The sequence below is a fragment of the Colossoma macropomum genome, unplaced genomic scaffold (genome assembly GCF_904425465.1).
Source record: "Colossoma macropomum unplaced genomic scaffold, Colossoma_macropomum, whole genome shotgun sequence".
Lineage (NCBI taxonomy): Eukaryota > Metazoa > Chordata > Actinopteri > Characiformes > Serrasalmidae > Colossoma > Colossoma macropomum.
This window is the reverse complement of record NW_023494789.1, coordinates 6,838,423-6,851,937: the sequence shown is the minus strand read 5'-3', so window position 1 is coordinate 6,851,937 and position 13,515 is coordinate 6,838,423. Positions and strand designations below refer to the sequence as shown.

The 13,515-nt window shown below is 38.8% G+C and overlaps 1 protein-coding gene across 1 annotated transcript in view; it reads left to right on the top strand.

Moving 5' to 3' along the window:
* The first annotated feature begins 6,364 nt into the window (after nucleotides 1–6,364).
* col5a2b (collagen, type V, alpha 2b) overlaps nucleotides 6,365–13,515 on the top strand; it is a 43,997-nt gene continuing 36,846 nt past the window's right edge. The window contains exon 1 of the mRNA XM_036569904.1: nucleotides 6,365–6,607. Coding sequence (XP_036425797.1) covers nucleotides 6,520–6,607 — 88 coding nt within the window. The 5' untranslated portion in view covers nucleotides 6,365–6,519. The remainder of the gene's footprint in view (nucleotides 6,608–13,515) is intronic.

The following is a 13,515-nucleotide window of genomic DNA, read 5'->3' as shown; positions in this document are numbered from 1 at the left end:
ACGGAAACATGTAACATCCTTCCCTGGAATAGCCGTCAGTTGTCCCAAATGTATTTGAAGAATCAGAAAAGGTTCAGAACATTAACATAAGTGTCTCTAAAAACTAAATGAACATAGATGTAAGGGATGGTACTAGTAGGTACTATGCAAAAGTCAGAGACCACCCTTTTCAGCCAAAATGGCCATTAAGTACATGTTGTTCATTTTTAAGAGATACGTATGGACAGATTAGATATAAGATAGCCCACTTGCAGGAGAAAAGCCAAAAGTAAAAAAAAGAAGGAGATTAAAACATTGGAAAAAATTGGACTTCTAACAACTGTGCAAAACATGGTAGACCATCAAGTCTGTCCCCATCAGACAAACAGTATTTAAAGCTTTCATCTTTGAGAGAAAGGAGAAAATCAAGCTGCGTCAGATCTGAAAAAATCCACAGGTGTTCCTGTCCATCCTTCCACTGTGAGAAGACAACTCAGGACTATGGGTCTGAAAGGATGTGTAGCTGTTGAGAAGCTCTTACTGAGAAAAAAGAAAATTTGCAAATCAAACAAAGAAGCTGCTGTGGATCTCAGAACAGTAAACTGACCAACCCAGACTGAGTCCAGACCTCAGCATCACAGAGTGTGTTTAAGATTATTGGGATTGTGAGAAGCAGAAAATGTAACCAATTTCTAAGACTGAACTTTGTAGGTGTGGAAAAATATCCCTGCAGATTTCTTTGAAAAACTGAAAGCCTCCTGAAAAGAATGGATGATGTGATAAAGGCAGAGCCTGTTAACATTAACATTATGGTGTCCAGGTGTCCCCAATTTTGGTGGCCTGTCCCCAGCTGGAGCTGTCCTCAGAAATGTCCCTGTTTTTAACTGTGCATTAATAACACACCAGAAAGTCCTAGGAAAATGTAACAGCAGACGTCTTGTGCTGTGCTTGTTTTGGCCAAAAGTGGGGGCTGGCTGCTGCTATCTACTGACCATTTCTACCACTTGCTTGCCTAGTTTTAAAGAATACTGCTGTGCAAAACTCCACCAGAAACTAGCAAGTGTCAAGTACAAGTTAACCCAGGGATTGAATGCAGGGGTGGGATTACAGGACTTGACTTGTACTACCAGGTGATCGGTGGGCTATCTAATTTGTATAGACAAACCTGCTACCATATGATTTACAAATAGCGCTCATTTTTTAAACTACATCTCTTTTTCAGCCATCCATATGTTAACAGCAGCCGTCTCTGTTTCTCCAGAAATAGAGCCAGCCCAGGGTGTGTTTAGAGTCTGGCTATTGGGCTGTAACCATGGGTCCCTTTTCTGTATGTTCATATTTCAGATCAACATGAATTATGGGCTCAGAAAAAACACAGAATCTTCTGTGGCAAACGAATCCCTGCATCATCTCTGCCTAAACCACTAGACTTCGTGACTTTTGAGACCCTTTTTACTTTTTAGTGACTTTATTTCTAAAAGCAACAAGTGACAAATCTCACAAGGAGCAAAGCAAGAAATATTAATCTTTTATAGGACTATTGTAATTTATTTCTATGCATGCTGACGTTTTTCATTATTGAGTGTTTCATAGTTTACCATAGCTTCACTCACCATGGTAGGCCACTGTATGATTTTCTGACATGGTTTAAAATGTTACTTAGGTAGCAACCGATTTTACCATTCAGCCTTCAGCATTGATTATTACAGTACAACAGTTACCATTATCAAAATACATGAAAGTAGAACTGTCTCCCCTTTTTTATTTCATAGCTAAGAACATTGAATTTTTTTTTACCCCTTGACCATGGGCCATGGCCAGGGCCTGCTGGAGGGTCCAAAGTTTTATTATACACTTCTATAACCTAAGAATAGCTCAACCAGTTTGCACTGAAGTCTCTGTAGTTACTGTATAATAAGCCTTACTCAGTAATAACCCTGGGATTTTAAGGGGTTAATGATATATTGACCACTGAACTGGAAATGTCCCAGGTTTTTATTCAGGATTTTGGTCACCTTGATTTTACACATTTTGTGTAAGGATCGTATTTAGATAAACAGATTTGGACAGATTCCATTTACACTTTTCACTAAAATGCATCCCCACTATGACCAGATGAAATCCAATTGTACTTTTCATGCATAAAAAGCATGTCAACACACACACTGTTTCCATTTATCACATTTTTCTCTATTTTATCATCATCAACATAACATATAAAAACTCATTCAAGCATTCAAGCCTAGATTTAATTATAATGTCTATAATGGCTATATTTGCATTGCAGACGTTGTGACTCCTGGTTCCCATCACTACCACTGTAAAGAAATCCAAGTCAGTACATTTCTCTACAATGCAGTATTTCACATCAAACCTCTCTGAATGACTTTGTTTACATCTCAACAATTGAATTATATAGAAATTTTGAAAAAAAAGTCCCCTTTAAGCATACTTTAAGTATACACCTTGTCCACCCCTGATTTCAGCCAGTGTTACTGCCTTTTAGCTACTGTACTGGACTGTTGGCCCACTGCTGAGTGGTTGCCATGTAAAACAGCACTGCATTCTTAAGAGGGCAAAGGTACCGTATTTATGGAATAAGTCACTCACACATGACCTCATGTGGCTCTCCCTGTAATTTCACTACTGGGTGGAGAAAGTAAAGCCAGATCCTGTTTGAGGAACATTTTACGAAACATCTACATCTGAAAAAGAGCTCTCATACAGCTCTGTCTGCCGCTGTTAGAAAACAAGCAAATGGGTCAGCGTTTACACTGGTTCATTGTGGCCTTGGCCTGGGTTGTCCCTGAAGTCCGAGTGTTAGTTGGGCAAATATGACGATAAGAACAGTAAATAAGTACCTACAATTTGCCATGGGAACAAATTACCTAATATACTACAGTGAACAACTGTGGGGAAAAGAGGAAATGAGCGAAAGGGAAACTCAATGTTGTTAACTTTGTTTCTTATACAGGACTTATTCATGTCCTGAGATCATAGAGAGATATGGTTTGTGTCCTTTGAGGAGATCTTTAAATCACCCAACATCGCTGCCTAGTCCAACCAAAACAGTCATAAAGAAGGGTTATAACAATGCTCTATTCGGTTGCTCTCCAGAAACCATGCTGAAAATAACCACAGGCACAATCTACCTTACATGAGCCTTTCCCTGGAGGAGTCTTTGAGATTTTTGAGATTATTTTTTTCCACTAAAGTCCACTTTCAGCATCTGTGTGGTTTTATGCATCTGAATCAGTCATAATTAAATTTATATGATCATTTTCCAAATTCTCCTTATTTCTTAGAATTAAACATGCTACTTTTGTTACTGTGCCTTTAATGATATATGTAAACAAGCTCTGTTCTGATTGGCTGCCCTGTTTTGTGTTTTGCTTAACAAGCAGTACAGGCTGAAACACCCATTATAACATTGGTATGAGTGGGTAGAGCTAAACTGCTACAGGCTGAATAGGTGGAAATATGTACATGTGAGCGTTTTCATAACATCACAAAACCAATAAATCCAAAACAGACTGTTTTTTGTGACATGGCTAACATATAGGGAGCTTATGGACTGTATGTTTTGAATATTTAACAATGTTTACCCACTACATCAAACTCTTATTTGGTAAAAGTTATTAAAGTTGTTTTTTTCATGATATAAGCCCTTTAAGGTCATGTGGTAAACTATGTTAACAGTTCATCAGATATGTTCCATCACTGCAAACAAATGCTCAAAATAAAGGTCAGAATCATGCATTCACTTTCTCAGCGAACAGGACCTCTCTTTGTGCCATTCAATGGCACAGGAACAATGTTTTGGGTGTTAGATGTACAGGGCTTATATCTTTTTCATTTTATTTTTCTCATCAGGTTCACTTGTAATTTTTGTAATCTTTGGTTTTATGTAGCAAAAATGATCATAGTTCAGTTTTACATGAAAATTTTCCAACCTCTCTTTACTCCTCAGAATTTAACCATTCTTTTGCTGTGCGTTTAAAACTGATACATGCAAATATTCTCTTGTCTGATTGGCTGCACTGTGCTGTGCTTCACTCAAAAAAAAGTCCAGACTAAAATACTCCATATAATTTTTGTATTGATGGGTGGGGCAAAATATGACGGTACATGTAAATGAGTTAGTTCTTGTGACACTAAATTCACTAAATTCAAATCTGGCTGTTTTTCCAGTGTAATTTCCATAGATGGACTATATGGCCTGGGGTGTGAGTGGTACATTTTGGAACTTTACCAATGTGTACACATCAATAAAGCAAGCAAAATTCAGTTTTCCATGCCTTTAACATGTGAAACATTGCTCTGTAGGATGACTACCAGCATAATTATACAGGGCCTGTTCCAAAAAATCTGTTTTACAAATCTATTTTTGGCTTCATTTCACTGTATAGTCATTAAATAGGACAGCTATGTCTCAATGCCACTGTGCTGGAGCAAAGATGATGATTCCACACTGTGGCAACATGGCCCACACAAGGTGGGGTAAAACACCCCAAAGTGTCATAGAGATGGCTGTTAGAGAGGGTGCAGATACATAAGAATCTACAGCTCTACTATTTAGCCAGCATGCCTATTGGCCACCCAAGATTTGACCCAGGATTCCACCGGTGTGAAGCCTGAGCCCATAGAGCACACAGCTGATTGAGGCCAACAAGAACATAACAGCTGCTTTTCTCCACTTCCTTTTTCATAAACTTATTCAATCTGCTAGAATCCTTGTCTCCAGAGGCAGGGTGATAAATCTACTCCAGTTATCACCTCTCACACAGCTGTTTTCAGCATCTCTAGGTGCTGAGGAACTGAGGCCTACCCCTAAACAGTAAAACAGCTGGTTAAGCCATGGAGAAAACTCTAGGAAATGGGTGTTGGGTTCCTAAACACTTCATCATTAGATCTAAATTTGGAGGCTGGCAGTGGAATCTGGAGAAGCCATTTGATCAACTGTGAGGCATATTTAACATAAAGTGCAACTAATTTTTCAAAATTTCTGCATAATTTAATGGTTAAGATGTAAATAAAGCCATTCAGAGGTCTGAAGTGACGTGCATGATTGAACCATCAAATGCATTTAGAATCAGCCACTGGTCACCTGTTAGCCAAAACACATTACAAAACTATTAGGAACCAACAGAAACACTTGACTTATATGAGTTTTTTCAGAAGGGGTGTTCAATGCCTCTAAAAGCTACCTCACAAAAAGCTTTCACATTAACTTGTTTTGAATATGTTGCCTGATGCACCAGTTTTGTAGATAAATAGTTCTGCGATAAAGTTTTGGCCTTTGGTCCCCAAAGAAAACTATTTATTATTTGTTTTCAGTGATTACCAACATTTTGCTGCTGTCGGAACAAAACCTTGTATCTCCATTTTTGTTCTTTTTCAGTTTTTGACATAATTTGAAAAAGTCTGTGGCCCTTTACATTCTGTGTAAATTACATGATGAATGGACAAACAGAAATGGGCCAAAATGACTCGGAAGTCTGGTTCCATCAACTTACATTAAAAGTAAAGCAGGTTTTTCCTTCTCTTGTAAAGTTATCATTTTGGAGATATAAGGTTTCGTTCCAACAGCAGCGATATATGAAAGATCAAAATGTGTATGTGGCCATTTTGGATAGCAAAATAAAATTGCTATATGCGCGTTTTGCGACCCCTGGTTCCTAATTGCCACCATTATAAATAACGTTGATTTGGTACGTTTCTCTACAATTAACCATTTCACATCAAACCACGTTGAATGACTGAATTATACAAAAAGTTCTGTTCTTTAAGCCTGAGCCAAGATTAAAAGTTTTCAAAGGTGAACCGCCTAATAATTTAGTCAAATACTATAAACTTTGTGTCTTAAAGAAAATTAGCTGGCTAAAACGCCACTTTACAATATGTGATATTTTGATAATTTCGTAATGTTGCTCCTTTATAACTTCGATATACACATTTTAAAAAGATAGGTCCTAGAGTAAAGGCAATGGTTCTATGTAGATCCATGAGTTCTATATAGGACCATTTCGTGCTTAAATGGTTCTTTGCAAGGTGAAATGGTTCTTCAGACTGTTGTCCATGATTCTATATAGCACCAGAACAGGGTTCTTCTATTGTTTCAAGCTTGACATAGCAACATAACAATAGCAGAACTCTTTTTGGTGCCAAGAACAATTTAGGCATGAAATGGTTCTATACAGAACTCAAGAACCCCTAAAGAACCATCTTTTTAAGGTGAGCAGCCTTAATTTTCTCATTTTGTCAGATTTCATGACTCGTGTTTCTCCACAAGCTATTTTCCTCCAGATGCTATTTTAGCCTTAGCTGCCTGATGAAAGGCCTCGAGGGCAGAAGTGGGCGGGCCACGCCTGCACGAGCTGCCACGAGCGCGCACCAGTGGCAGAGCCTGGCTGGTGGCTGCACAGTTCTCGGTTTAGAGGGGGCACAGCTTCTGGATGCTAAAGACCTGACGCCGGTAAACGATAGCCGGTGACCCCTCCTGCCCACTCCGCTGGACCCCGGCGGACTGCTGTGGTGAAAATGACCGGGACTCTCAGGATAAGCGTGTGGCTCGTGCTCGCCGTGGTCCAGGTATCGCTCGTGACATGCCAGGATGCTCCTAAGACCGGTGAGTGACTCCTCGGATACTGTGATTTGAGGTAAATGACGCGCTGTTTTACACACGGACTTGAATTTAATGATGCTGCAGAATTGTTAAACGCTGGACAATTAAATAATGACCAGTGAAGTCACACCTGGACTACGTCACAGGTCTTGGCTCAGGTGTCTTTTTCAGTGACATGAGCATAGACCTCCAGTTCTCTGTGGACTTTTACTGTGTGACCTTTATTAAAGCGTTAGCTTAGCTCCAAATATGACTCAGGGCTTTGTTGGTAGAGACCCTCATCACTGTATTCTATGGGTTTTTATAGTGTTGAATTAACAGCCTAGTGTTTATTTGTGTCAACCAATAACTATGGTTGTTAATAACACAGTTTTAGAGTTAATTATACGCCAGAAGAGTTAATTGTAGGTGCTTAGTCGGCACTGTAGGTGTTCAGATGTTGGAAATGTTGTTTGTGTGACTTCAGGACACAACTTGAAATCCAATTCAGGATTTGAAGTCACTGATCATGATGTTTTATAAGAAACTGTGTGATGTATTCAGTTCAGCAAAATCCTCAGTAAATTAATACCTACTGTGAGGACATTAACACTTACAGTTGATGGATTAAAGGGAAACTCCAGTGATTTTTTAAAAATATCAGAATAATTAAACCACTGAGATGTAAATAATGCAGTTTGGTTTGGGGTTAATGTGAAGTACACCATTGTTGAGAAACTTGCCTAGTCAGAATTGTTCACAGTGGTGGTGGTAGGAACCAGACGTCCGAAGAGAAAGTTACAACATTAAATAGTTAGGAATATGCTGGCTTATGTCTTAGACGTTGTTGACAATAGCTTTGAGTGACAGTTTTGGCCTTAATATATTTTTTAAACTGTATTAATAGTGGAGAGGCACATGCTGTGTGTTGTAAGGAAAAATAGTCCTCAAAGAAAACATATTTTCGGATTTACCACTATTTACCATTATCTGTGTTACATATAGAAACATGTATAGGTTGGCTGGTCATTTTTGGATTGTCAATAAAATGGATATTTGCATTGTGGACGTCACATGCCCATCACTACCACTGTAAAGAAGAGTCAGTAAGTCTATTTACAGTGGACTATTTCACATCAAACCACACTGAATGACTCCATCGCAACAACTGACTTACACAGAAACTCTCCTTCTTCAGTGTTAACTTCTCTCCTACAATGTCTATTTGTATCCAGCTGGACACATATAAACACCGTAGGCGTTAATTCAACATTGAGGTTTCTGCTGTGTATAAATTTCCCAAATAAAACTTTGTATTTAGTTCCTGTTTTATTGATGCAGGCCCCGTATTTCTTGGGCCCTTAGAACATAATTCTTCATATTTATCATGCCAGCAAGAAGTGACATCATGACATTACACGTGTTTAGATCACAGGTACCTTTACTGCTCCTTTTTATGTGCACATGTTATGTTTATGCTGCTTTATTTATGTTCTAAATCAAATCTGTGGCTTTCAGGCTAATATTTTTACTGAATTTGCCTCAGGTACACACATCCCATCCAACTAAGTTGTGAAGTGCCACCACACAGGAAGTTACCCAGCAGGATCTGAAAATAGCACCACACTTCAGGATTGGGAATTCATTTATTTTTAAAAACCATTATGATTTAAAGTGTTTTACTAGGAGGGGCTGTCCAAATGCCATGACTGGCTGAGGCTTTTGCTGAGACAAATGTTTATTCGCAGAGACGCTTCTGAAAATGTTGCTTCCAAAATGGTTCTCTGAAGAAAGCAGTTTTCCATCTATCCCAGCCTGCAGCTCGGTGCTATTTGAGAGCGAGCTTCTACGGAGAATGAGAGGTTTCACATGGCCCTGTGTTTAATGATGTGAGGGTTTCACAGTGACTGCTGTGGGCCACCAATTTTGGTCAGCATGCTTCCCAAAGGACAGTGTCAGGGCACACCCTGTCATACAGTGTACTGTGTGAATTTATGCTGAAGTCACTTATGTGCACTAATGTCATATTAACCCACTGATTCTTGTGACATGACAGGAAATCAAAACTAACTGACTGTCATAGTCAAGCGCTCTTCTGTGCTGTGCTTTTAATTTTATAGAGGGATCAGTGTTAAATCCCTGCTTGCTGTGGTGTGAAATCAGTAATGAGCTCAGAGTATCAGGAATGCCTTCGCTTGGTAATTATGCCTGACAGAAAAACGTCACGACTGTCGCGTAATCCTGCTTGTAATGTTTTATGAGGGGCAGGAAACTGTCAATCATAGGCATCAATAAACTGTGTCATGTCTGAGGTGTGTCATATGGTACATAGGGCAGTAAGACAGTTGCTTAGCTCTTAACTATATTGCTTTTAATATATATTTAATGTATACTCCAAAATGTTGAGGATATTTATGTTAAGCTCCAGACAGAGGGTGTGTCCTCTCTTTCTGACAGAAATAAAAGTTGCCCGCAAAGCAGAAGTTAAGCTGAACGTATAATAGAGGCTTCTGTGGTTTGCCTAAAATAACGTCTGTGCTCTCCCACTAAATTGGTACTTGTAGTTTTCTTTTTTTTTCCCCAGAAAAAGACGCTGGTTCAGATATGCTTTAGGTCGACTACAGCAGGTGGCTTTCGGATATATGTTTAATCAGGGCGTCAGGTTATTTATCAGGGCATTCCAGTCAAAATGGACATTGAATGACCAAATAATACGGAGGAAATAAGGCTCCTAACACTAGTGCAAGACCTGGTAGACACAAAAACTGTCACCATTGAATAAACAGCACTTCGCGCTTTAATCTTTGAGAGAAAGGAGAAAATCAAGCTCCACTCTTACTTCAGATCTGAAAACATCCACAGGAGTTTCTGTCCATCTTTCCACTGTGAGAAGACAACTCAACACTGTCTAAAAGGATGTGTAGCTGTCAAAAAGGAAATACTGAGAAAAGGAAATAGACAAAAAAGAAGAACATTTGCAAATTAAACAAAGCTGCAAGTCTTCTCAGAACAATGGACTGACCACCTCAGAGTCCAGAACTCAACATCACTGAATGTGTTTGGGATTATTTGGATTGTGAGAAGCAGAAAATGTGACCAACTTTCTAGACTGAATTTTGGAGGTGTCACTAAATACTGAAAAGTTGTTTTTAGTTATGTTTACTTGTTGAGGCTTCTATTTAAGTTTCTGTTAAATATGTTCTCTGCTTCTTTTCTGGACACTGAAAATGAATAACTTGCACTCAACGGCTATTTTGACTGGAAATTTGATGAAGGGTGATCTCTGACTTTTGCACAGTATTGTGTCCATGTGCAATTATTGTACTTATAACTAGTGTGTTGACATTTTATCTACTTACTGTATGGATAGAATATAGGTTTAAATTGTTAGTGATGGGCTACAAATAAAGATTTAAAGGAGAACGCCAACATTTTTAATCTTATCTCTATGTGCCTCATGGGTAGCATATGATTGATTACCACAAACAATAATTTCAATGCAGAACAGACAAGAACAGACAAACTGCTGACACAAAATATAATAGGAGAAAATGGACAAGTGCTAAAGCAACTGCCCATTAGCTTTCATTTTAAGGGAAAGAAGTCATCAAAATGATTGTCTTTAATAATGGACCTTATTCGACAAAGTTTCCAGATTAAGATGTAAAATGCAGGAATAATCCTTTATTAATCTTTTCTTTCCCACTTCAGTTCTATTTCGTGTGAGGTCTCCTCTGATCTGACCTCACTGTAGGCAGCACTGAACGTATCAAAGAGACAGAGTGGGTTGGTAAAAGGGGCTAAAGACCTTCTCTGTTAAGCAAACCCACAGTGGCTCCAAGAGAACTTCCATATGGTTCTCCTGTTTCCGCTCAGTCATTATCACACTGCCACATTTGGAACGTCTCTAACTGCACTTAGAAAATAATCTCCGCTAAACAATCCCTCCTAAATTAGTCACCGAAGCCCCCAGAGATTGTACAGTTTCTTGTATCTAGAATCCAACAACAAAAGCACCCACTTTTGGCACAGCTATGTGTAGCTCATTATTATTTGATGACAGCAAGACCCCCCTTGAGCATCTGCTGAGACAAGCATAGTATATAATCACCTCGATTTACTCTCTGATCTGTCGTCTGAGCGCGCACGGCCATCAGTCTGAGAGTATCAGCGTCTGGCGATGAGCCTTAAAATCACAGACAAACACAGCTTACATGTTTAAAAAGAGACAGGGAGAACGCCAGGCTGTCATCTTCCTCTGTTTGTGAGTTTTTATGAAACCATGAATTATACGCTTCTGGCATCAGGATGTTTGTGGTGAGAGCGCTATAATCTATGAACAAAAGGCCAAAGGCTCACTTTCACACACTGAAAGTTCAGCATGCTTCAGAGTGTTGTAAGCTGCCTCCCTGATATTACTGCCCTATCATTAACAGAGAGAAACTGTAAATCTTTAATTAAGACTTTTTCTGTTGCGTAGAAGTGATTCAGAATGTAACATGTGGTGTAATGTCTGTCGATATATTTCTGTTGTACATAATTCAGTATTTATGGGGACCTAGCAGTTGTGAAGAAGGTATTTCATTTTACAGATCTTTGACACGATACTGTGAAGAAAAGGTGTCGTTTTAATTGGGGCGAATCTTATTTGCAGTTCTGCATAGGATAGATCCTTTTTTGTAATCTCGAGGGAGCTGAATTAATGGGAGATTGCTAACTTGAGGTTTGATTTTGTTCTCTATAGGCAGGGTTCGATTAGAGGGGGCATGCAGGGGGATGGTATCGTCTTGCATCCCCCCTCTGACAGAATATCATGCTATTTGCCAACCTCTTTATCCTACCCCTCTGGATTAACCCCTTAACATTCCAAGCTTATTACATACATACATACATACATCATCTAAACCGCTTATCCTTCTGGGTCACGGTGGGGTGCTGGAGCCTATCCCAGCTGTCATTGGGCGGAAGGCACGATACACCCTGGACAGGTCGCCAGTCCTTCGCAGAGCTTATTACATACAAAGACTTATTATTCATTAACTACATGGACTTCAATGCAAAATAATGCCTACTTTGGCTTGGTTAGGGCTTAATGTTAAATCAAGTGTCAAGGAGTGAAATGAGTCGCCAAATATACTTTAGCAACGTCCGAAATGTGGAGTTATACATTCCCTGTTCGGAGCAATCGGCGATCTGTTCTCCTGTGCCCAAGTGCGAGTGATGAGATAAGTGGCGTAACTCTACTGGCCTACAGCGATCTCACTTCTATCCTAACATGCTAACAAGCTTTAGCAGCGATAAATCACGTCTGATCCTCACAACTATTACAGCGCTCAGTCATGTTTTAGTATTAGTGCATCCCTAAGCAACGAAAGTAAAAGAGCACTGCACTGATTTAAACGAAAGCAAACTGAGGAAGCTGTGTGGCTTTGGAGAGAGGGAGAATGCTAGATTCCCAGGCTAGCTGTTTTTAGCAGCTTTTTAACTTGAAGCAGCGCTCTATCACTCACACAACACGGCGAATGGATGTTACTGTAGATCAGACAAGACAAAAAAAGCACTGAATTCAGTTTAAATGTACCTAAAAGAAGGACTCTGTTTGTCTGGTGCGAGAGAATCACACTGCAGTTAAAGCTTTTACACAGAGAGCATCAGATATATTGAGGTTCACCCCTCAAACTACTATGATAGAATAGAGAAACCCAGATATCTGCTAGCTGGTGTTTGAATACTGTGATATGCTCTGATGTGGTAGGAGTGATGTCAGTAAGGCAGTGTGATCCATAAGCTGATGTTGTTGAGAAAGTAAACATTTTAGCACTCGTCACCAGACAGCTAAAATAATGTTTCTTTCTTTAATTATGACTATTACAAAAATTGTGGCCAAGCTTTTCCAGGTGGTAAAAACAGCTAACCAGAAACTTTTTCCCACTGTCTCATGACAGATTTATGTGTGTTTGTCATGTTCTGACCATAAAGGATAGTTTAAAACAGCAATTGAACACTCAGGAGCGGAAATCAGCCTTCAAACTAATGATTTGACATTTATTGCGGTATGTATCGATATCGACATTTTTGGCCATATCGCCCAGCCCTAGTTTGAAGGGTCTATATTGGTTGGTTGCCGTGACTGGGACAGAGGTATTCTGTGGCGCTTTGAGCGTCTGCTTACAGGGAAAGAGACAGTTAAATACTGTTTAGACTAATATTTCAACACTAATATGAACCACTGAACCACTGTTCTCCCTTTAATAACTCATAGATTACCACAGATAGCTAATTATATGGGTCACAGTAGATTCAGAACCCAAATGAATGTTTTATCTTTTCTACATCTTGAATATTTTAGCCTTCCTACATTATTTTTACCCTTGTCATTACAATGAAGATCATAATAACATAAAGCAATTAGTGTTCGTATGTCAAATTGTGATCATAATCTATTTTCCCAGTATCTTCCCATTTTCCTATTTTGGTCAATCATGTCAACCTTGGATCTGTGTAACTTGATCCATTGTTGTTTTGTAGGAGGGTCTGCTGCCATCTGTTTTCTAATTATGAAAAATTAGCAGCTAAAAGAGTTTTTAACAAGTATGTATCTAGAAATTGGCAGGAATATCAACAAGATACATCACCAGAAACGATTGCTTCACTCTTCACTTTTTAAATGTATATATTTTTATATATGTATATATAAGATCCTCTGAACTTAACGTGTGTTTATCACTTACTTATTAAAGGGGTGTAACAAGTACAGAGAAATTATACATAAGTGAAAATATGAGTATTTTGACCAAATCTAAAGTTAAAAGTGGAAGTCAAAAATATACTTGATTGAAAGTAAAAATGTGTGTCTACACTTAAAGATACTTACATATGGGCATACTTATAGTTTTATATTTTGGTCTTTTAACTGACGTGGACTTTAAACT